The sequence below is a fragment of the Barbatula barbatula genome (assembly GCF_947034865.1).
Source record: "Barbatula barbatula genome assembly, chromosome: 22".
NCBI lineage: Eukaryota > Metazoa > Chordata > Actinopteri > Cypriniformes > Nemacheilidae > Barbatula > Barbatula barbatula.
Window position 1 is genome coordinate 20,868,147 of NC_136785.1, and position 25,751 is coordinate 20,893,897.

A 25,751-nucleotide genomic window follows, 5' to 3' on the forward strand; every position below is an offset into this window, starting at 1 on the left:
TAGTCTTGGGTGCGTCCGCACCATCCTCGAGCCAGACAGGCACAATACCTACGTCATATGTCTGGGTCTCCGGCATGCTGAAGTAGCGTTCATGGTAATGGTATTGCGAACACGGCAACGACACCATTTGTTTCCTCCCCGACAGCCACCAAAAAGCCAGCTGCGGAAGCGAGCGACGGTGGTGATATGGGAGTACCGGTGGGCATAACTCCGTGGAAAGCATTGTCGTGGACTGCCTAGGCACCGTCACGCTCACCGAACCTGTCTCCTATAGGCATCGCCAGAGAGTCCTATAGCGGATCCATGCCACAGCATGCAGAGGATGAGATTTTGGTTACAACAACGGTTGGCGAGTTCCTGACATCAGACATGAGGACTTCCTGCAGCTCCCGGTAACGGCCGGTCGAGCCCAGGACGAGGCCGACATGGAGATGTCAGCCGTGCTTGCCCGGACCGCCGTGAGCATCTTTTGCGTGATGAGTGCATTACGTTTGCGTGATGTGTGCATTACGTTTGCGTGATGTGTAAATGACGTTTGCGTGATGTGTGCATGACGTTTGCGTGATGTGTGCATTTCGTTTCTGTGGCGTTTGTGTGATGTGCATGACTTTTGCCCGAAGTTTGTGTGACTTTTGCGTGCTGTGTGCAGGTTTTTTGTCTGACGTTTGCTTGATGTGTGCGTGGCGTTTGCGTGATGAGTGATTGACGTTTGCGCTAAGTTTGTGTGACTTTTGCGTGACGTTCGTCTGATGTGTGACATGTGCAGGATTTTTGTGTGACATTTGCTTGATGTTTGCGTGATGAGTGAGTGACTTTTGTGTGATGTTCGTGGGATGTGTGTGTGTCTTGTGCAGGTTTTTAGCATGATGTGTGAGTGATGTTTGCGTGATGTGAGCATTACGTTTGCGTGATGTGTGCGCAACGTTTGCATGATGTGTACATTACGTTTCCGTGATGTGGGCGTGAGTTTTGCATGATGTGTGCATAACGTTTCCGTGGTGGCGCAGGGCCGGTGGCATGAGTGATACGTGGACTTATCACTCACGCCACCGGCCCCGCGCCACCACGGAAACGTTATGCAGACATCACGCAAACGTCATGCACACATCACGAAACATCCCGCAAATGTCACGCAAAAGTCATGCACACATCACGCAAACGTAATGCTCACATTACGCATCACGCATAATGCCCCGTGTCACGGCTCTCGTCCCGCCTTCCTCACCACAGTGACGTTTGCGTGATGTGTGCATGACTTTTGCGTGATGTTCGTGTGATTGTGCAGGTTTTTGCGTGATGTGGGCGTGAGTTTTGCGTGACATTTGTGGGATGTTTCGTGATGTGTGCATGACATTTGCGTGATGTGTGCATGACGTTTTCGTGATGTGTGCATGATGTGTGCGTAATTTTGCGTGATGTGTGTATGTTTTTGAGTGAATTTTGTGTAATGTGTGCCTTGCGTATGCGTGATGTGTGCATGACTTTTGCGTGATGTGTATATCTTGTTTCTGTGGCGTTTGTGTGATGTGTGCATGAGTTTTGCGCGAAGTGTGTGTGACTTTTGTGTGACATTCGTGTGATGTGTGACATGTGCAGGATTTTTGCGTGACATTTGTGTGATTGTGTGCGTGACGTGGCCGTGATTTTGATTGTGTGACATGGGCGTGATTTTAGCATGATGTGTGCAGGCTTTTTGTGTGACGTTTACGTGACATGTGCATGACATTTGCGTAATGTGTGCATGCCGTTTGCGTTATGAGTGAGTGACGTTTGCGCTGAGTATATTACGTTTCCGTGATGTGGGCGTGACTTTTGCGTGATGTTCATGTGATGTGTGTCTGATTGTGCAGGTTTTTTGCGTGATGTGTGCGTGATGTGTGCATGACGTTAGCGTGATTTGTGCATTATGTTTCCGTGATGTTTGTGTGATGTGTGTGTGACATTTGTATGACGTTCGCATGATGTTTGGGTGATGTTTACGTGATGTGTGCATGCGTTTGCGTGAAGTGTGTATTACGTATGCATGATGTGTGTGTGACATTTCCACGACGTGTACGTGATGTTTGTGTAATGTTTTACAGGATGACTCTCAGTATGGGTTACTTCGGTCTCTCTCTCAACACGTCACGTCTACACGGAAGTCCATTTCTTAACTGCTTCATCTCGGCTGCCATCGAGGTGCCCGCTTATGTCCTCGGTTGGCTCTCTCTTCGCTGCGGACCGAGGAGAATAGCCTGTTCTGCTAGCATGCTTCTGGGTGGAGGAGTGCTGTACTTCATTCAGTTAGTACCCGCAGGTAGACCTGACCTTGAGTTTCACTTCACATCAATTTCTCATCACACACTCTAGTGTTGTATTCTAATGTTGCTAATGCCGGGGGTTTGCACTGCAGCGGATCTAGCTGTTTCCCTTCATGCCATGGCCATCCTGCCACCAGGCTAAGGCATTTAAGTAGTTAGTCTGGGGTAAGACCATGTGGGTGCCTCAACTAAAACTCCTCCCTGCGGTAGGAAGTGGTCTCCGTAGCGTGTTTCCTCAGTAAGGGAATAGGTGGCCAGGCTACCACCTGTATGGACGATAGTAATAGCCTCCCGTCGTGATCACACAAATTGATAACTCACTACACCACTGGATGGTTACGCTCACTTTGATGGCTTAGGCTGGTCAGTGTGGTTCCCTGGAAATCGTGACACTGCGCAGCACCGTGCCGTTTTCAATAGGAACACCATTCTGTCAGTCTCGACACAACGCCGAGAGACCCACATAAAGGGAACGTCTTGGTTACGTTATAGCGGCCCGCTGCATCGAACGAGAGTGCATCTCAGTTTCCTCAGCCCAAAAAGGTGAATGAATGGGTCCTATTTGCCAAGTTCATTGGCCTATTCAAAAGTATAATCTGAGATGATAGGTTCTCAAGTCAAACCCCATTCTGTCACTCTCGACACAACGTCGCAGATTCTACTTTGAAAAAAAGTAGAACCGCACCACCACAGACCTCGCTCTCCGGGCGACCGAAGTGATGGTCCGACAATGTCCACTTTTGTGGTCCAAGAGAGGCACCTTTGGCTCCATCCTGTGCAGATGGCAGGCATCGAGAGAGTCAGCTTTCTTGATGCACCCATCGCACAGCGTGGTCTGCTTAGTGACACCACCGCAGACGGTCGAGTCTTTCGACGAAATAGCAGACAGAGGCCATCAGCCTCTCTGTTGCAACCTGGCCCCCGCCAGGGCATCGAGGTTCCGGCCGGCATCTGCAGCCCCGCCCCGCCCCTCCCTACCTCCACCCCGGCTCTGTTGCTTTCTCCTAAGGTGGCCCCCCACGGACGGAGCCCTCCGCACTCTGTAACGAAGATTTAAGGCAGGTAAGTCAGCAGACCTGCTAACCCCCTGACGAGACAGCCATTCTGCCACCACAGAACCTCCCCCCATGGGGGCAATGAGGCAGATCTCCACGCTAGTTCCTCCGTCACTATGTCTGGGGGCCTGGTCACAGCTCCCCAGCACATCACGGTGCCTAGTGAGGACAATCCATCTCAGCCATGCGATCCGGCTTGCCAGCACCCGCCCAAGTCTTGGGACATGCTCTAAACTCGGCAAAGGTGAGATCGCTCCTGTGCTTCGGCACGAGGTCACCACCCTTCTGGAGAAGGGGGGAATCAAGCCAGTCCCTCTGGCCGAGATGTCTTAGGGGTGACAACCCCTACTTCATCATCCCTGAGTAAGGTGGGGGGCTGCGCCCAATCCTGGAGTCCGTCCGAGATAACCCTAACCCAACCCATGAACTCCTCCAGGTGGACATCCAACTTGCGGCATTTCAATCCGCACATACCTCCCATGAGTTGGGACACCATGTTGGTGTCTCCACTGTACTCCCCCCTACGGTGGGAAGTGGTCTCCAAACCGCACATCCCCATTGAGGGAGCGGCGCTTATCCAGTGGCCCTACGGCCCGTGACGGCTTCTCGCCATTAGAGAAACTAGGTCTCCGTCTGTGATGGCCGAGAGCAGGGGCTTCTTATCTTTGCCAAAGGTCTGGGACACCCTCAATCGCCAAGAGACCAACAGAAAGGGAACAAGATGTTGTGTCCTTCATGCCACAACACTTGTCAAGTTTATTTATATAGTGCTTTTGAAAATTGTCATTTTTACAAAGCAGCTATACAAGAAAACATTGACCATAAGCAAAACATATAAGGTTATGCAAGTCAAAACACAGGTCAAATATCAGACAGACTATAAATAAATAAAAAACTCCGGGCCTAACCAGGGGATTCCAGTTCCCCTCTGGCAAATGCTGCAGCCTGTGCACAAGCTCGACAGTGCTTACACAACAAGACAAAATAAATAAATAATTAGATTTAAGATTGTCATTAATAGTTTTGTAGAGTCGCCACGTCCTTTGTCCAGCTCAATCATCACATCACAGCACCTGCCCGCTCTGGTAACCTTGGACTGCATCCTGCCCGCTCTGGTAACCTTGGAACGATGAGACAAGACTGGCTGAGAGTAGAGTACTGTTCTGCACTCTTTGATGCAACAAATGCATCAGTTGTTATTGGAAGTGTTCCTGGTTCCGGTTGATCTAACTAGTGCAGCCTAAACCTTCAGAATATTTAAGATTATGGTAGTGTAGTGTATCTAAGATTAAAAAGATGCGTCTTTAGTCTAGATTTAAACTGACAGAGTGCGTCTGCCTCCTAGACAGTGCAGGGAAGACTGTTCCAAAGTTTAGGCGCTAGATAGGAAAAGTATCTGCCGCCTGCACTTGATTTTGAAATTCTAGCTATTACCAACTGAGAGTGTAGTGCACGTGAATAGGGATGCATAAATTGCATTTATGGCTATGACTGTGTACTAACTATACTAAAATCAAGGCATTGCAATAGCATAAATTAATATTAAAGTTTCAAAGAATAAATCAATTACAAATTATGCAAATATTTATTTAGCACATTGCACAGTATAAAATAAAATTAAAACTAAAATGTTTAACTTGACCCCACTCATGTGTGCATTAAATAATAATATACAGGCCTACTTGCCTGCTGAAAAGTTGTAAAATGAAATGTTCTCTCATAAAAACAAAGTACATTTAGGTCAAGTGCATTTTACATTTTTCTATATAGGACTACTACAAAAAAGTGCATTCAGAACAAGTGCAACGGCTTAAAGATATAACAATATTTTCTATGTAGGCCTTCAACATAACAGTGTATCAAAACAAAGACTTCCATAGCCCATATGTTAACTGTAGAACTTTAACAACAACAAATGCACCAAGAAGTGCAGATGTGAAAAGTGGATAATACATATTTAAACACCAAACAAGCCCATTCTACTTCTTGAGGTAAAGTGGCAGGTTTTTCTTGATGAAGAGTAGCTTCTCTGCTTTATCACAGTGAAGTCTGTTCCTCTTCCTATCGAGAATATGAGCTGCTGCACTGAACAGTCTCTCGCTGTCAGTGCTTGTGCACGGAGCAGACAAGTACTTGCTTGCCATCTTTGCCAGGTCAGGAAAGCGACCGTGATTATTTCTCCAGTAGGCAAGAGGGTTATCACTTCTGGGGACTTCAGACAGATAACCATCCAGCTGTTAAGCGGTCAAGCATGTCATCTGCCTGACATTTGAGAAAGATTTGAGAGAGTGTTTTTAAATAGGGCCAGTACATAAATAAAAAATTTATCAAATAAAAATATCTAGCAGAAATATGGCTACAATCTTATAGTCACCTAGATAGAAGCCTAAGAACAGAATAGACTTCCTATTATTTGAGACACTTTCTTGCAGGATTTCACTGAACATATCAGACAACGAGGCTGCATGTCCCTCATCTGGTGCAGAGAGACGAGTCTTTTTTTCTGCGCTCTGATCTCCTGCGCTTTGCGCTGCTCCGTCTCCACGCCGGGTTCTCCCCATCCATCGCGGCCTGGATCATTTCTTGTGCGCGCTGCCCTATTTCCGCATCCAAATATAATCCGTGTTCTTTAACACGCGGATCAAGTACAGTCGCGATGAAGTGCAGAGGATCTGAATAGATCTCAGTGGAACGTGTGCTGACAGACTCTAAGAGTGTTCTTTTCATTGTTTTCCCTCCGTGGTCCGTCTCAACCTCTTTGTTTAGGAGATGCTTTAATGCTGCTATTAAAGGAATTACTTCCGAAACATTTGCATCAGAGGAGCTGATCTCTTTAGTTAGCTGCTCAAAGGGGGCAAGAAGAGAGAGAATGTTCTCCATTAAGACCCACTGGTGTGAAGTCAATGTCGCGGGGAGCTCGTGATCTCCCTATATGCAGCCAAGACTCGCTTTTGCGCAAAGAGGCTTTGCAACATATAAAAAGGGCTGTTCCAACGCATACTCACGTCTTGCTGGAACCGTTTTCTTGGTGTTGCAAACCGATTTTGCATAGACTGCAAGCGGGAATAGGCCAGCTGAGAATGTTTAAAGTGGCCAACAATTCTTCTGCCTATAGCCAGTACGTCTTTTACGCTGCGTTGAGACAACACCCCCTCATTCACAGCCAGATGTAGTGTGTGGGCCATGCACCGTATTCCCTTCGCCTGGCTGTCTTCTATCGCTTTTGTCATATTTCTCGCATTGTCACTGACAATGACATGCACTTTAGATTGGTCGACATGCCAGGTGTCGAACATATCGACGAATGCATCAGAAATGGCTGCTGCTGTATGTGACCCTCGAAACACTTGTGAATGGAGCAGAATCGTTTGCAGCTGGAAATCAGCGTCGATCCATTGTGCGGTTAGACTGAGCATACTGGTAATGCTGACGCCTGAGCTCCATATGTCTGTCATGAAACTGATTGCTGAAATATCTGCTGCAGCTATATGCTCATGGACATGAGTTGCAACAACATTAAACAGCTCAGGTAAACACACCTCTGAGAAATGTCGTCTGCTCGGCATGACATAACGGGGCTCAATGTGCTCGATCAACCTACAAAATTCCACATCTTCTACGACAGAGTATGGCTGATCACCTGAGGCAATTAATTCCATAATCTTTTGTGTAATGCCATTTGCCTTGACACTGTCACTAGGAAACTTCCTTGCCTTTTCGAAAACGTCCGCCACAGACGGAGTGGGCGTGCTCGGACACGTTTCCCTTTTCTGTGCCACCTTCCGCTCATATTCAGCATAGTGATCGGAATATTTGGATTTCAGGTGATAAGTTAAACCCGACGTGGTGAAAGTCTTTGCAGATGCACCCGGAATGACATTTTTTGGAAACCGTGGGTCTTTCTCAGATATATTGAAATACGTCCACACCGCAGACATGTTGCTTCAGAAAGCACGTGCAGGTCGTGGTTTCTGTTTGCGTCATCACAACATTTCGGCCGTATTGTTTCGGTGATAAAATTCCGGTGGCCGAATATTCGGTGCATCCCTACACGTGAATGACTGTAATACGTTAGAAGTTCTCTCAAGTAGTGAGGAGCTAAACCATGCAAGGCTTTATAGGTAATAAGCAAGATTTTAAAGTTTATGCGATGCTTTACAGCTAACCAGTGCAAGGTTGATAGATCCAGGCTAATATGTTCATACTTTTTTGTACATGTAAGAACTCAAGCTGCCGCATTTTGGACCAGTTGGAGTTTTTGTAATAGGCCTGAGTACTGGACTTGCGATTTGTGTGATACCTCATTGTTTATTGCTACATATTGAAAACTGTCGCATAAGTAAGATCTAAGCCATTTCAAAGCTATTTCCTTAATACCAACATCATTTTCGAGTCTATGTAGCATGCTGTGGTCAATGGTGTCGAATGCAGCACTAAGATCTAGCAGCACCAATAAGTTGATTTAGATGATCTAATGATTTTAGAGAGTTCATCGTGATCTATAGTAGAAAATAAACGTAATTTCTCCTTAGAGGCGCTGTAGTTAGTCGTTTGTTCAGCGCGTTTCACTTCTGGTTGCATAGTTATAATTTTTTCTCGAATATCTTGGATTTTATTTGTGAAATAGTTCATAAAATCATCACTGCTATGCTGGTATACAGAATCAGAAGTCGCTGACGATTTATTTTTGGTTAATTTAGCCACTGTATCAAATAAAAACCTAGGGTTATGCTGGTTTTCTTCTATTAGTGATGAAAGGTAGGCAGATCTAGAAATTTCAGGGCTTTCCTGTATTTTTTAATACTATCCTTCCAGGCTGTACGAAATACCTCTAATTTAGTTTTCGTGCCGCTTTCTTTAGAGCCTGAGTGTGTTCATTATTCCACGGTGTCGGTCTGTCATTTTTAATCTTCTTTAAGCGCAGAGGAGCAACTATGTCTAGCGTTTCCGAGAAGGTGGCATTAATATTTTCAATAGTAAAGTCAAGATCTTCAACGTTATTACTCATGCTAGAGATTTGAGACAATTCAGGCAAATTATCAAGAAACGCATCTTTTGTAGTCGAAGTTAATGTTCTACAATATTTGTAACTTGGAGTTTGATTTGCCACCATTGGGTAGTGAAGCAAGCATGATACCAGATAATGATCCAAAATGTCTTCGCTCTGCTGAAGGATTTTTACGTCGCCCACGTTAATACCTTAATCATATTTTAGATTTAATATTGTCTTATGAAGGTGTATAGGTCCTGACACATGTTGACTAACACCCATGGAGTTAAGAGTGTCTTTAAAAGCCATTCCTAAAGCATCTGTATCATTATCTACATGAATGTTAAAGTCACCAACAACAAGGACTCTGTCTGCAGACAGTACTAGTTCTGATAAGAACCCGCAAATTCTTTAATAAAATCTGTGTGGTGCCCTGGAGGCCTATATACAATCGCCAGAATACATTTTAAAGATGTTTTATCCTTAGTATTAGGTGTTGATGCATGAAGTACCATGACTTCAAAAGAATTGTATTTAGAATTAGACTTCTGGGAAATGCTAAAAGAGTTAAAGGTAAAGTGCAGCAACACCTCCCCCTTGCCGTCCGCTGCAGCAGTCGTGAGATGCTCTCAGGCTGCTCAGCACAAAAGGTTCATTGGCCTTTTCAAAACTAGTCAGAAGATGATAGGTTCTCAAGTCAAACCCCATCTGTTGGTTCGACACAGTCTCGTTCCATCCATCAGGGAACAGAGGTAACAGACGCAACTGAGACATTACATATGTCAAGTCAAGTAAAGTCAGCTTTATTTATATAGCGCTTTTTACAATTTTCATTGTTACAAAGCAGCTGTACAAGAAAACATTGACTATAAGTAAAACATAAAAGGTTATGGAAGTCAAAACACAGTTCAAATATCAGACACACAATAAATGACTATATGCAGAGTTAATTAAATAAGACTATCAAATTCTAGCAGCCCCCCCGGCCAGGCAAAACAGTGCAAAACAGTATGCAAACGGTGGCGAGGAACCCAAAACTCCATTGGAGGAGAAAAAAAACCTCAGAGGGAGACCAGGCCTAACCAGGGGATTCCAGTTCCCCTCTGGCAAAAACTGCTGCCTCTGCACAAGCTCGACAGTGCTTGCACAACAAGGCAAAATAAAAAACAAATTTAGATTTAAAATTACCATTAATAATCTAGTAGCGACTGAAGTTTTGTAGAGTCGCCACGTCCTTCGTTCAGCATTTGTCAGGTCTGGGAATGGATTGAGCCCTGCCCGCTCCGGTAACCTTGGACTGCATCCTGCCCGCTCTGGTAACCTTGGAACAATGAGACAAGACTGGCTGAGAGTAGAGTACTGTTCTGCACTCTTTGATGAAACAAATGCATCAGTTGTTATTGGAAGTGTCCCTGGTTCCGGTTGATCTAACTAGTGCAGCCTAGATCTTTGAAATACATATATTATGATAATGTAGTGTATGCAAGATTAAAAAGATGCGTCTTTAGTCTAGATTTAAACTGACAGAGTGTGTCCGCCTCCCGGACAGTGCAGGGAAGACTGTTCCAAAGTTTAGGCGCTAGATAGGAAAAGGATCTGCCGCCTGCACTTGATTTTGAAATTCTAGGTATTACCAACTGACCTGACACCTGAGAGCGTAGTGCACGTGATGGACTATAATACGTTAGAAGTTCTCTCAAGTAGTGAGGAGCTAAACCATGCAAGGCTTTATAGGTAATAAGCAAGATTTTAAAGTTTATGCGATGCTTTACAGGTAACCAGTGCAAGGTTGATAGATCCAGGCTAATATGCTCATAATTTTTTGTACGTGTAAGAACTCGAGCTGCCGCATTTTGGACCAGTTGGAGTTTTTGTAATAGGCCTGCAGGGCAACCACCTAATAGTGCATTACAGTAATCTAGTCTTGATGTCATAAAGGCATGTATAAGCTTCTCTGCATCTGATGGTGCCACCATATGACGTAGGTTAGATATATTTTTAAGATGCAATTTTACAGGTGTTGGCGACCTGGTTCTCAAATGACAGAGTACTATCGAATATAAAGCCAAGATTCTTAGCTGAAGATGAGGGTTTTATGGAACATCATTCAATAGTTAAGCAGTATTCTTGGTTGTTACGTAGGGCGGCTTTCGGTCCGATAAGTATCACTTCTGTTTTGTCCGAGTTCAGTAATAAAAAATTGCTACTCATCGATTTTTTTTATATCGACTATGCATTCCACTATTCGATGGAATTGCTGTGTTTCATGAGGCTTCGAGGAAATATAAAGTTGCGTATCATCAGCATAACAGTGAAAGCTTACTCCGTGTCGCTTTATTATATCTCCTAGAGGTAGCATGTATAATGCGAAGAGCATAGGCCCTAAGACTGAGCCCTGTGGTACACCGTACTGGACTTTCGATTTGCGTGATACCTCATTGTTTATTGCTACATATTGAAAACGGTCGCATAAATAAGATCTAAGCCATTCCAAAGCTATTTCCTTAATACCGACATCTTTTTCGAGTCTATGTAGGAGCATGCTGTGGTCAATGGTGTCGAAATGCAGCACTAAGATCTAGCAGCAACAATAAGGAGATACAGCCTCGGTCGGACGCCATAAGCAGATCATTTGTAACTCTAATCAGAGCAGTCTCTGTACTGTGATGTGCTCTAAATCCAGACTGGAAATCTTCATTAATCTCATTCCTTTGGAGGAAGGAGCATATTTGAATTGAGACTACTTTTTCCAGAACTTTAGATAAGAAAGGTAGATTCGAAATAGGTCTGTAGTTAACTAGTTCTCCAGGGTCCAGATGGGTTTTTTTGACAAGGGGCCTTATAACAGCCACCTTATATGCTTTAGGCACATGTCCTAATGTCAGAGATGAGTTAATAGTGCTAAGGATCTATAATTTCTGGGAGCATCTCTTTCAGTAGATTTGTAGGTATAGGGTCTAACAACATGCATGAAGTTGATTTAGATGATCTAATGATTTTAGAGAGTTCATCGTGATCTATAGTAGAAAATAAACGTAATTTCTCCTTAGAGGCGCTGTAGTTAGTCGTATGTAATATGTAACCAAAGGTTTTCTATTCACAGATCTGCCTGCTCTGTCCACTGCATTTGAAATGTTGGGTAAGTTTGGGATGGCTATCGGAACTGCCCTGATGTTTGTGTACACAGGAGAGATTTATCCTACAGTCCTGAGGAATACTGCCGTGGGCTCCTGTGCAATGGTCTCTCGCATTGGCAGTGCTGTCGCCCCCTACTTTATACACTTGAGTAAGATATTGATGCCCGTTTTGATATTTATTATTTAATACTTGACAAATAAGAGCTTTGAAAGAACTTCATATTCTAAATTGCAGGCATATTTTATAAAAGTTTACCTCACATTATTCTGGGAAGTTTGTGTGTTCTGTCAGCTGTAAGCACACTGTTTCTGCCCGAGACTTTCAGACGACCTCTTCCTGAAACAATACAACACATGCAGAAGAGACAGATGTGAGTAATATTTCAATTTTATTTTATATAGCCCTTTTCTCAATTTTCTCTAGTTGCAAAGCAGCTTAACATGTATTTTAATTTAAACAAATAAAAACATAGTACGTATTTTAGTTCAGTTTTATCAATGTACATGATTTCTAACATGTTTGCATCAGTTAAAATCTATTTATCTTTATTAAAAACTGTCAGTTCTGGTCCTTGATTCTGATTGGTTGAGCAGAGTTCTAAGCCCTAATAAAATACCCCGATTTATAACGGCTGACCGCATTACATAGCCTTAATATCACTTTATCTTTTTTATGTTATGAAACCTTGCTACGCATATGGAAAACCCCTTTTATATTAACAAATAGAGAAAATATAATACTGAAAATATAGATATTTTTAAATATAAATAAAACCTGCAAGGTTACATAGAAATGATGGCGCGTGTAGGTCACACAACGATTCTGGTTCCAGTGTCTTGAATGAAGGCAAGGGTTAACAAGTGCCATTTTCTGAAGTTTTCTGACTTGACTACGAACTGTTGTCATGATGATGAGGTAGGCATTTTCTTATAGAAACTCATCCATCCGTAGGACTGTCAAACACAACTCATATTTATGCAGAAAACTAAAGCACTATGCACCTTTTAAAGGAATGAAAATAAAATATGTGTTTCAACAGTTCAACACTGCTTCACAAGTTGAAATGTGATATAAAGGCAGTTCCCTTTCTGTCGGTCTCTCGACGTTGTGTCGAACCGACAGATGGGGTTCGCCCCTGAGAACCTTTCATCTTCTGACTATTTTGAAAAGGCCAATGAAATTGGCGAATTAAATTTGCATGCCGGGCTCCGCCCCCGGATATCCGGGTATAAACGGGGAGCCGGCGTGCTCATTCATTCACCTTTTGTTCTTCGGAGCCTTCGCATCTGATGACATTCTTCGAATTGCCGAATTCTACGACGCGGTGCAGCGGAGATTCCCATGGGCGTCCTGGCAGTTCCAGAGGTGTTTATTTAAAAGAGCAATTTCCTCAGGGTGGCATTGCCCGCTGATCTCTTGGGTGCAGTACACTCATCGAGGACTGGGACGGACACGATGGTTGCCGCAGGAGTTCGGGGGTCCGACCACTATGGCAGCCTCGTGGATTCGTCCTGCCCGCACTGCGGGCGGATGGCTATTCAGACGTTGCGTCACGGTGGCTATGTTCTGTAAAGATCCAGCCAACACCTCGTTTGCTTCCCGTTCTGTGACCGCAGCGGCGGCGAGCAGCGAGGGTGATGTGGGGATTATCGTGAGCGTTAATCCGTCAGCCGGCCGGCTCGTGGACGGCTCGCGCCTCGTCTCGCTTGTTTAGCAGTTCCCCAAAGATGGTCCTAAGCCATCTTATTCCTCAGCCACGTGCTCGGACACGAGCCGTGGAGATGAGGTGTCTCTTGCAACATCGGAGCGCGACCTGCTGGCATCAGACTCTGGCGATTCCCTGAAGCTCCCTCCCTCGGGAGGTCGAGCACAGGTGAGAGCAGACGTCAAGACGTCAGCCATGCTCGCTCGGACCCCCGTGAGTGTCGGATTGCGGTGCACCGCAGCCCTGGCGCTCGCGGCTGGGTACTTCGCACATTGGGTCCGGGGGCGACTCCAAGCCGTGCCCGGCTCAAGTGCCAAGTTTTACCGAGCTGCATAAGGAGTTCAGTAAGACCTGGAGCGCCCCCTTCGGCGCGCTTCCGTCTAGCTGACTCTATCGCCCTCTCTTCCCTTGGGGCGGGGAGGCAGCTAGGGACTATGTCAATGCACCCTGGGTGGAGCATGCAGTCGCGGGTATCCGCAAACGGCGGCCACCTGGAGAGCTTGACCTAGACTCACCGTCCAGGGCATGTAAGGTCTCGACATCTCTGGTGTTGAGGCTGGCAGTGCCGTGGGCCACTTTCCCGACTCCCCTCTTGCAAGGTCGGCTGATTGATGGCGCTGTCAAGGACTGCTCCAGCAGCCTTTTGACAGTGTAGAAACAGACCGGCCTGCTGTGACCCGGCTGCCTTTCGGCCGTCAAGGTCTCGCACGTGGTCTGCCCCCCAGCAGCCCCGGCCTTCTCCAGCGTCGACTCCGGTTCTGGTGCCCCGCAGGTGGCCCCCCGGAGGAAGACATGGAGAGAAGGACCACCCAGAGAGATTGAACCATCGGGCCCGACCCAGCCTTGGTCGCTGGGTGGTCGGACTGGGGCGGTCCCTGCCGCGTCCCAACACCTTCTGGGCCCATCCGGGGGCCTAGTGCCCGCCTTCTCACAATGAGAGGTCTCTCTCTGGGTCCCACTTGCAGCCGCTCTCACCCTCTGAAAGATGGTGTTCGGCAACTCGACGTTGCGTTGTGGCGGCACGCAATGGCGAGTATAAAACAGCCCTCAGCACTCTCGCTTCGACGGGTGCCCCCCCTGTGAGGTCCCTGGGTGCTTGGTTAGCATTTCAAACCATCACGGTGGCTGGGAGTGTGGTCTGTCTCGGCATTCCATCCAGTTCGCCAGACCTCCGCCGGACTTCGGGCATCCTCTTACCTTAGCAGAGGCAGGGATGTTCCCGTGCTCCAGGCCGGGGCTGCCACCCCTCTGGCGAAGGCGATTGAACCGTCCCCTCGGCCGAGATGTCCAGTGGCTTCTACAGCCGCACTTCATCATCCCCAAAACCAGGGGTCGCTGCATTCCTTGAGCATCACCTTGCCAGGGTGCCGTTCAGGAGGCACAGAAGCGCGTCCTGCTGTCTGTCAGACGCCAGGAGTGGTTCATGACAACTGACCGCATACTGTCATGTCCAGTCTCCCTCGGCACTGTCAAAGGGCAGGCATGTCAGTAACGGGTCAGCCGGGAAAAAGAGCAGCTCTCCCTGGGGCAGAGTTCCCCTTTTCCTGGTAGAGAACTCAACACTGTCTCCATGACGGCATGCTCGCTCTCGAGCACGCACAGTCAGTGCTGAGCTGCTTTAACTTTCAGGCAGCAGCCAGCGGTCCCCTGAAATCAGTTTCAGAGGCTCCTGGGCATGGTGTCCTCGGGGGTGGCCTGTCCCCCTCGGGTTGACGCACATGGGACTGCGACAGCACTGACTACAGAGACGAGTTCCCTGGAGAGCGTGGCGCACTGTCATTACGCCTGCTGCCGTCGCATCCTAACCCCGGGGAAGGTCTTGAGGCCGGTTGTCGTAACGACAGACGCCTCCCTACGGGGTGCGGGTGCGGTGTGCAATGGACGCGCAGTGTCGGGTCGCTGGACGGGCCCCCACCTGCGTTGGCATATCATTGGCCTCAAGTTGCTAGCTGTACTGCTTGCATTGATGAGGCTCCGGCCTCTCATGCAGAGCCAGCATACTGGCCCGGACAGCACGACCTGCGTAGCATACTAAACCTCAGGGTGGCATTCGCTCGCTGCAGTCATCGCAACTCGCCCAAACGCCTCCTCCCGTGGAGACAGCAGGTGGCAAAGCCCCTGCATGTCACATGCCCACCGGGTGTCCTGAACCAGACAGCCAAGCGCTCTCTCGTCAGTTGACACCTTGTGAGAAGTGACGATTCCACCCCTGCCGGCCGGCTTGGGTGTGGTTTGGGCGGGCACAGGGGGACCTGTTGCCTCCCTGAACACCACCCAGTACCGCTGGGCACTCCCTGGACAAGGCCCCCCTCGGGAAGTACGCTTCCCCCACAAGCGGAAGTACGCTTCCCCCCCCAGTGAGCCTCATTGCGCAGGTCCTGTGCAAGGTCTGGGAAGGGAGTATCAAGTGCTGCTAGTTGCGCCTTACGGGCCCAACTACACTTGGTCCTCGGAGCTAATACTCCTGACGACAACTCCCCCTGGCCAAATTCCCTGGCGAAGGGCCTACTCGCAGGGGATGGGCACGTTGTGGCATTCGAGCCGGACCTTTGGGTACCCTCTTGGGGCCTTAATGTGGACCTTTGGGTCCCCTTTTTTCGGGCCCTGCGGAGAGCCCCCCTCCTCGTTCTGCGAGGGTGAAGAATAGGCAGTCCGTCCATCCATCAATAAGCACTCAGGGCGGCGGGCTTGGCGGAGCAGTCCTGCCGCCTATGGCCGGGTATCAAGCTGAGTTATTACATATAGCTCTAACCGGACCTAGTGCCCCACACGTAGTAACCCCCCATTAGGGTGGTTCCGTCTGAGATGTCGTCATGAGATGGTACCCCGCGTGGCAACCCATGACCTCCCCTTGCGGCATTCCGGTGGACATCCACCTTGCGGCATTCCGCACATACCTCCCATTAGTTCTCCCCTATTTGGTGAGACCATGTTGGTGTCTCCACTGTATTCCCCCCTATGGTGGGAAGTGGTCTCCGTAGCGCACGTCCACATTGAGGGAACAGCGCTTACCCAGTAGCCCTACGGTACCGGACGGCTTCTCGTTAAGAGAACAAGGCCTCCGTCTGTGGTGGCCGAGGGCAGGGGCTACTCATCTTTGCCAAAAGCTCTGGGAGCCCCTGCCTGCCCACTGGAAGGTTAAAATTTAGTTTCCCGTTATTACAAAAAACCGCCGTTTACACAGATCCGCAAAAATGACTAAAACTCTGTATTACGACATCACTTTGTAAAGAAAAAATAACCGAGTCCCTGACGATTGATTGACGGTTTATTGGAAGGCTGACCTCCGTTGCTAAAGAGACTATAATACAGAGCGCTGCATTTCTTCTCATTCATAGTGAATGCGCACATATACAGACAAGATGGCGAAAAGTTTGGACATTCGAAAGGTTTCCTTCCATTGAAGCTCGTCAACAACGCCATCGACGTTGTACCACCATCTACTCGTCCTCCCGTGTCTGATCCAAAAGCGCCTTTTAAAAACTCTTTGTCGCCGTGAATGAGTGTTAAGATTTTGCTGTAGGTGTCCGCTGGTGGTTATAGCACTGGTGTTGTAAATCTACACTTTGCTGGAGAAGGGTTGACAAACCCATGTAATCCGCCATTGATGTATTTATTTCTCCTTCGTTGTGTTTGGATGTACACGCGCATACCACACCCCCACACCTAATAGACATGCGCACAATGTCGTTTTCTCATTCTTGCGTACTTCAGGGTTTACATGGAAATGAGAATGCCGTGGTTTTCAAAAACTTGCACTTTGAACCCCGTTTGAAAAAGTTTGCGTTATCAGTTATCAGCTGTTTCCGTGTAAATGGACTGCCAAATCGCGTAATTATTTTGCACTTTCACTTGAAAACAGTCCCGTGTAAACGGCCCCTCAATCTTAAATGTGTAAAACAATTGTTTTTGCATCACACATGACGTTTCTAGGCAGAATTATCAATGAATATCTATTTCATACACAAGGTCATTCAAAGTGCTTTACATGATTGACAAAGGAAAAACTAAATACGTAATGTATAAGACATCATTAAAAACCAGATGATTTAAAATTACAAATAAAACTTTTGAATTTAAGAGACAATAATACTGAAATAAAATGTTTTTAAAGTGTGTGTGTGCGTGCGTGCATGCGCGTATATGTGCAGCTAAACAAGTGTGTTTTTAATCTTGATTTTTAGAATAGCTGCTGTTGGATTATCTCATGCCTTCTGGAAGCGGATTCCAACTACATGAATATATGAGCCAACTGCTTTTAGCACTTTTAACAGATTGTCTGTGTTTAAGTTCTCTTTGAATTGGCTTTAAAGATGGAATATACTCTTGTTCCAAAATTGGTTTATTTGTTGTAATTCGTATTCTATTAATGCTGTATTTCACGCCACCAAGGCACGTCCGAATGCAATGTTTGCTTAACTTCTGTCTCTCGAGATACCATCTGATCGATTTTTATGGCACCATAGATTTATCATTTTGAAGTAGCTATTATCCTTTCCGCTACTGCTAACATGATGCCTACTTTTAATTTGTAAACATATTTAGCATTACAGAGAATGAGGGCTACAGTTCCTCCTCCACATGAAGACCTGTTTGTAAAAGTTATGTTTGCCTCCGTTATGAACATGCACACCCCTATAGTGACATGAAACACAACACAAACTGATATTAACCTAGAGGCTGCTTACATTCATCAATTTGAGTTCAACATACATAAACATATTCACCTTTATTTTCAACATGTGACCAATAATCCAATATGTCTCTCGTTGTCGTGTGATGGGTCTCTATATCAGCATGGCTGTGATTAATCCCGTGGCACGAGTACATGAGACAATCACAGCCGCTGATTTAAGAGCACTTTCACACGACTACCAGAGCAATATTGCATTTATACAACAGTTCCACGGCAAGTGTGTAGATAAATTCGAAACAACATCTGAGTTTTTAAAGGAAATGGGGAATTTCAGCTGCTTCGGTGAAGTTATTAGTGTGAATGAAGGAGAGAGTCTGTAAAAGGAAACTCGCAGAGAATTGCACTGCGGCACTTTCCATTGTTTTTAATGTAAACATACGCTTCTTTACTGTGGCAAGTTGACAATATCTGTAATATTAAGTGCATCCCGAATCCATCGTGTCCCGTGCTGTAATGTTTTTAAACCATTCCTGAGCGGCAAAGGTGCTGTCATAAGTCCGACTCAGCCGGAGTGGTACAAGTGGTGATACTGGTGGGAAATAGCATGGCTCCCAGCCAATCAGATTCGAGAACCAGAAAGAACTGTTTTATTAAAAAGAAATAAAAAAGAAAATATGAAGAATTCCTAAGTATGTGTAATTATACTATAGTTTTATGCATAATGGTCTATTTATGATTTGACATATAATTCGGTTTAACATTTGTAAATATAATCTCATAAATAATGTCAAATTATGCTCATTTAATAACATTTATGTATGTGTAATATTAAACTGCACCTGTCAAGAGGACATGCATTGTTATTAGTTTTGAGCAGTTGTCACTGGGAAATAACTTACTTTGAAATTACACAAGTATGTTTATATTTATTTATTCTCTATTGTGGCGAGCACTTGATACATGCAATGTGAAGTTTTTTCAAAGGTGCTATTTGATGTGAACAATAGAAGTAAGGCATTAATAATCGTGTATGGTTTCTATAATAATGCTGTCTGTAAAGCTGCTTTGCGCTGCATTATGAAAATCACGTGCAAACAACATTTATTTGATTTGACAACACTTTCCAGGTTGAGATGTCCATGTGTGTCAGGAGAAGAGACAAATGATGCAGGAGTGGATAGAGAAAACATTATTCAAGAGCACTGGTTCTGAAGAAACTCTTCATCTATCATATCACGTCTAGTCTCATCTTTTGATTTTGCATAATTTAGAAAACGCACATCCATTTGTGAACATGGTTGTATCTGAATGATGTGAAGTTGTATGTTGTACTGAAGTTTTTAAAGGAATAGTTCACCGGAACATGGACCTCATTGACTCGACTATGGAAGGTCAACAGGGACAATTTCTTTGGGTGAACTACACGTTAACTGTTGAGCTGATGGTTACTGTAAAATGAGTTTGTGATGCATATGATGAACTATAAAGGTTTGCACAGATTCATCAATGACTCTGTGGTTTGCTGATGTTGCAGTATTGTATAGGTTAGGCACAGTTTGTTTTTGACAAACAACATTTTAAATAGCTTCTGTCAAACGTCAAACATTTATCTAATTTCACAACACTTAGAAGTTTTTTTTACCTTAAAATAATGTCTTTTAGAATGATTTCAGTGGTAGAACAACTCTTAAACCGGATTAATTCTGCTGCCTCTGCTACCTGAGAAGCCTAATGCTATGGCTACTGAATAAATGCCCACGGGGAAGATTATATAGCAACATTATTTACGACACTGATAACAGACAATAGCTTGTATACCATGGTCTGTTTGAATACTCGATTAGCTGGACTGGTTTGCTGGAAAGTGTGCATTAAAACCATTTATAAAACGGTTAGTTCTGGTCCTTGATTAGGAGTGCTAAGCCAAATTCTAAGAGTAGGAGGCGTCGGGCGAGTTATGACATCTGCCATGAATGAACGCCACCTGACGGTTGATGTACGCTGGGGCAGCCATGCTGTCTGCAGCATGTGCTTGCGTCAAATGAGAGGCAGGGGCCTTAGCAGCAAGGGCTGTCAGACAGCATGTCTCTCCTTCCTACCATGTTTCGGCACCAATGTAACAACCTTCCATGTATTGAAGGTAGGAGGTGGGATCCGGCGAACGTAACACAAGCTTTTAATATGACAAAAACAAACAATAAAACAAACTTAAAATGCCAGTAGCTCCCTCACGGTCAGCTGCTGGCCACACAAACAAATAACACATCACATATAGTTCAGGCCGGGCCGTCCTTCCCTGTTGTCAATTCTCTCTTATGCTTCCGGAGCTCCTCCATGAGAGATGCGAGCTGAAGTTCATTATCACTTGCGTCACCGGCCTCAGTGGTTCCCTCGCGGCCCTCGTCCCGCCCTGCTGGCCACATGCACAATCAATCAAAACACTAATCAGAAATAGGAAACAGAACATTAAACAATTTTATTGGGTTAGCAGTTTTGTATTTTGTTTTGTCTAAACTTGATCTTAGTCGACATGGTGTTAATCCAACACTGTACCAAAGTTTAATTTTGCCTAGGGCTTAAAACTAAATTCAAGATGTAACTACATTAATGTGGTAAATATATTGATAAAAAGTGGAATATTAATTATGTCATAAAATGTTGATCTGAGCTTCACCTTCCTATACATCATAACTAATAATGTCACTGTTTCAGCATGGAGAATACTATTAAAAAAAGTTGATTTGTTCACATGTATATTGCAGATGCACGTTTTGGTTTGAATAAAATACGTAACCTTTTCTGGGAACCTTTTCTCCATCATTCACATCACTGTCATTCACAATCTGCAGGTTCAGTCTCTATTTGTATTTTCTGAGAATTTCTTGACACAAACATGAATGGCAAAGATATTGACTGCCAAAGCTACCAAATAGGCCTAATGGTTAGAGCGTTGGGCTTGTGATCAGAAGGTTGCTGGTTTGAATCTCAGTGCCAGCAGGTCATGACTGAAGTGCCCTTGAGCAAGACACCTTACCCCTGATTGCTCTGCAGTAATGTGCCACTGTAAAAAAAAAACTACTTGTAAGTCGCTTTGGATAAAAGCGTCTGCCAAAATGAATAAATGTAAATGTAAATGTAGGTAGGTGGGACGAGAGCTGGGTTTCGAAGTGTGCGTGAGTGATAACGGTACGCGCACCGGTGTGTATCACGGGGGAAATTGGGAGCATAAGAGGACGAGTGACCGGACCGTCAGTGAGAGAGACCTGGACTTTATGTTGTGTTTTATTGTTTGTTTAATTAAAAGTATTTAACGTTTGCCAGTTCCCGCCTCCTTCCTTGCTTTTATTGAACCTTGTTACACTGCCATAGTATGGAAAAAAAATTGCCTACTATGTGTGACCTGATGAAATGTCACAGAGATTACCACCTACGCCACCTAGGGACTTCCACCCCAAGATTTAATAACAATACTGTGGGGATACCACACACAGGCGCCAGGCAAGAGCTGAGACACGTAGATGTAAAGTGATCAATTTAATAAACCTACTTTAAAAACAATTATGAAACACATTCAGGGATACTATGAGGACATTTGCGTGTTCACATGGGCAATGGATGAACACAAATACCTCTTGATCACCAACAATAAGCTTTAGTATGATCGAAACATTCAGGTTACTAATGGAATATTCAACATATGAACATGAGAAAAGCCAGTGAGTACAGGGCTGGGGACACCACCAAGGGAAGGAACACAAAGTTGAAGCCACCCCAAACACTCCAGTGTCACACTTCAACTTAAACCAACACTGCATGCCCAAGTGATCGTCACGGCAACCCAGACCACAGCTAATCAAAGAACAAGATACATAAATTAAATGATAACCCCCTTAGTTCGTCCCCAAACTCTACTAATATAGCTCACTAGAAAATGGCCATGACACAGGGAAAGAATAACACTTATAAATGAATTAAGACCCCCAAAATAAACAAAACCTCCAAAACAAATCAAGAAAGAAATACAACTAAGGACTCTCTAGAGAAACCTAAACTAGAACAAATTAAAACCCTACGGTAACCCAGCTAAATGAAAGGCAGAACAGCAGCGTAGTACGAGTCTGTCTGTGCTAGCAGAGAACCCACTTTGGAAATTGTAAAAGCTCCGCCTCTCTGACTACCTTCAGCCCACACTGAGAAAGCCGTTCAGTACGGACCATTAACCCCGCTGCACTGCGAAGAAAATATTATATGAGGTCACCAATAATTCAAATAAGTGGCCAAGCAACGCAACGGATGAACTCCTACAGGTGGAAACAAGAGCCAGGACTCACACTACACGATTGCTACAGGTGCATCATCCACACACACGTTCCTCAAGATCGATATCCTATAACTGGCACAACAACACTCATCATCTCATGCTCACATCATCTCATCATCTCATGCTCTCATCATCTCATGCTCTCATCATCTCATCATCTAATGCTCTCATCATCTCATGCTCTCATGCTCACATCATCTCATGCTCTCATCATCTCATGCTCTCATCATCTCATGCTCTCATCATCTCATGCTCTCATCATCTCATGCTCTCATCATCTAATGCTCTCATCGTCTCATGCTCTCATCATCTAATGCTCTCATCATCTCATGCTCTCATGCTCACATCATCTCATGCTCTCATCATCTCATGCTCTCATCATCTAATGCTCTCATCATCTCATGCTCTCATCATCTCATGCTCACATCATCTCATCATCTCATGCTCTCATCATCTCATGCTCTCATCATCTCATGCTCTCATCATCTCATGCTCACATCATCTCATCATCTCATGCTCTCATCATCTCATGCTCACATCATCTCATGCTCTCATCATCTCATGCTCTCATCATCTCATGCTCTCATCATCTCATGCTCACATCATCTCATCATCTCATGCTCTCATCATCTCATGCTCACATCATCTCATGCTCTCATCATCTCATGCTCTCATCATCTCATGCTCTCATCATCTCATGCTCTCATCATCTCATGCTCTCATCATCTCATGCTCTCATCATCTAATGCTCTCATCATCTCATGCTCACATAATCTCATGCTCTCATCATCTCATGCTCTCATCATCTAATGCTCTCATCATCTCATGCTCTCATCATCTCATGCTCTCATCGTCTCATGCTCTCATCGTCTAATGCTCTCATCATCTAATGCTCTCATCATCTCATGCTCTCATCATCTCATGCTCTCATCATCTAATGCTCTCATCATCTCATGCTCTCATCATCTCATGCTCTCATCATCTCATCATCTCATGCTCTCATCATCTCATGCTCTCATCATCTCATGCTCTCATCATCTAATGCTCTCATCATCTCATGCTCTCATCATCTCATGCTCTCATCATCTCATGCTCTCATCATCTCATGCTCTCATCATCTAATGCTCTCATCATCTCATGCTCTCATCATCTCATGCTCACATCATCTCATCATCTCATGCTCTCATCATCTCATGCTCTCATCATCTCATGCTCTCATCATCTCATGCTCTCATCATCTCATGCTCTCATAATCTAATGCTCTCATCATCTCATGCTCTCATCATCTCATGCTCTCATCATCTAATGCTCTCATCATCTCATGCTCTCATCATCTCATGCTCACATCATCTCATCATCTCATGCTCTCATCATCTCATGCTCACATCATCTCATGCTCTCATCATCTCATGCTCTCATCATCTCATGCTCTCATGCTCACATCATCTCATCATCTCATGCTCACATCATCTCATGCTCTCATCATCTCATGCTCTCATCATCTCATGCTCTCATCATCTAATGCTCTCATCATCTCATGCTCTCATCATCTAATGCTCTCATCATCTCATGCTCTCATGCTCACATCATCTCATGCTCTCATCATCTCATGCTCTCATCATCTCATGCTCTCATCATCTCATGCTCTCATCATCTCATGCTCTCATCATCTAATGCTCTCATCATCTCATGCTCTCATCATCTAATGCTCTCATCATCTCATGCTCACATCATCTCATGCTCTCATCATCTCATGCTCTCATCATCTAATGCTCTCATCATCTCATGCTCTCATCGTCTCATGCTCTCATCGTCTCATGCTCTCATCATCTAATGCTCTCATCATCTCATGCTCTCATCATCTCATGCTCTCATCATCTAATGCTCTCATCATCTCATGCTCTCATCATCTCATCATCTCATGCTCTCATCATCTCATGCTCTCATCATCTCATGCTCTCATCATCTCATGCTCTCATCATCTAATGCTCTCATCATCTCATGCTCTCATCATCTCATGCTCTCATCATCTCATGCTCTCATCATCTCATGCTCTCATCATCTCATGCTCACATCATCTCATCATCTCATGCTCTCATCATCTCATGCTCTCATCATCTCATGCTCACATCATCTCATCATCTCATCATCTAATGCTCTCATCATCTCATGCTCTCATCATCTAATGCTCTCATCATCTCATGCTCTCATCATCTCATGCTCTCATCATCTCATGCTCTCATCATCTCATGCTCTCATCATCTCATGCTCTCATCATCTCATGCTCTCATCATCTCATGCTCTCATCATCTCATGCTCTCATCATCTCATGCTCACATCATCTCATGCTCTCATCATCTAATGCTCACATCATCTCATCATCTCATGCTCTCATCATCTCATGCTCACATCATCTCATCATCTAATGCTCTCATCATCTCATGCTCTCATCATCTAATGATCTCATCATCTCATGCTCTCATCATCTCATGCTCACATCATCTCATGCTCTCATCATCTCATGCTCTCATCATCTCATCATCTCATGCTCTCATCATCTCATGCTCTCATCATCTCATGCTCTCATCATCTCATGCTCTCATCATCTCATGCTCTCATCATCTCATGCTCACATCATCTCATGCTCTCATCATCTCATGCTCTCATCATCTCATGCTCTCATCATCTCATGCTCTCATCATCTCATGCTCTCATCATCTAATGCTCTCATCATCTCATGCTCTCATCATCTAATGCTCTCATCATCTCATGCTCACATCATCTCATGCTCTCATCATCTCATGCTCTCATCATCTCATGCTCTCATCATCTCATGCTCTCATCATCTAATGCTCTCATCATCTAATGCTCTCATCATCTCATGCTCTCATCATCTAATGATCTCATCATCTCATGCTCTCATCATCTCATGCTCACATCATCTCATGCTCTCATCATCTCATGCTCTCATCATCTCATGCTCTCATCATCTAATGCTCTCATCATCTAATGCTCTCATCATCTCATGCTCTCATCATCTCATGCTCACATCATCTCATGCTCTCATCATCTCATGCTCTCATCATCTCATGCTCTCATCATCTAATGCTCTCATCATCTCATGCTCTCATCATCTAATGCTCACATCATCTCATCATCTAATGATCTCATCATCTCATGCTCTCATCATCTCATGCTCTCATCATCTAATGCTCTCATCATCTCATGCTCTCATCATCTAATGCTCACATCATCTAATGATCTCATCATCTCATGCTCTCATCATCTCATGCTCACATCATCTCATGCTCTCATCATCTCATGCTCTCATCATCTCATGCTCTCATCATCTCATGCTCACATCATCTCATGCTCTCATCATCTAATGATCTCATCATCTCATGCGCTCATCATCTCATGCTCTCATCATCTAATGATCTCATGCTCTCGTCATCTCATGCTCTCATCATCTCAAAACCGATGCCGGTCACTTACCGGCTCGAGCTGGAACAAACCATTAAAATCCACATCCCGCTCCAATCGGGAGCCATTTAATCTTTCATCAGATTTTTTTTGCACTAGCTTTTTTGCTAAAACAGCTTGAGG

The 25,751-nt window shown here is 44.9% G+C and overlaps 1 protein-coding gene across 7 annotated transcripts in view; it reads left to right on the forward strand.

The window, feature by feature from the left end:
- Positions 1-21,143, forward strand: part of LOC306910861 (solute carrier family 22 member 4-like) — a 41,161-nt gene extending 20,018 nt beyond the window's left edge. For 4 of the 7 annotated variants that reach the window (XM_079485729.1, XM_079485731.1, XM_079485730.1 and 1 more), the window contains 4 exons: positions 2,082-2,296; positions 11,449-11,631; positions 11,718-11,853; positions 18,952-20,628. In XM_079485729.1, coding sequence (XP_079341855.1) covers positions 2,082-2,296; positions 11,449-11,631; positions 11,718-11,853; positions 18,952-19,036 — 619 coding nt within the window. In that variant the 3' untranslated portion in view covers positions 19,037-20,628. Of the gene's footprint in view, positions 1-2,081; positions 2,297-11,448; positions 11,632-11,717; positions 11,854-18,951 lie in introns of all 7 variants that reach the window. The other 3 variants (XM_079485734.1, XM_079485733.1, XM_079485728.1) reach the window with 2 other exon arrangements.
- The last annotated feature ends 4,608 nt before the right edge of the window (positions 21,144-25,751 follow it).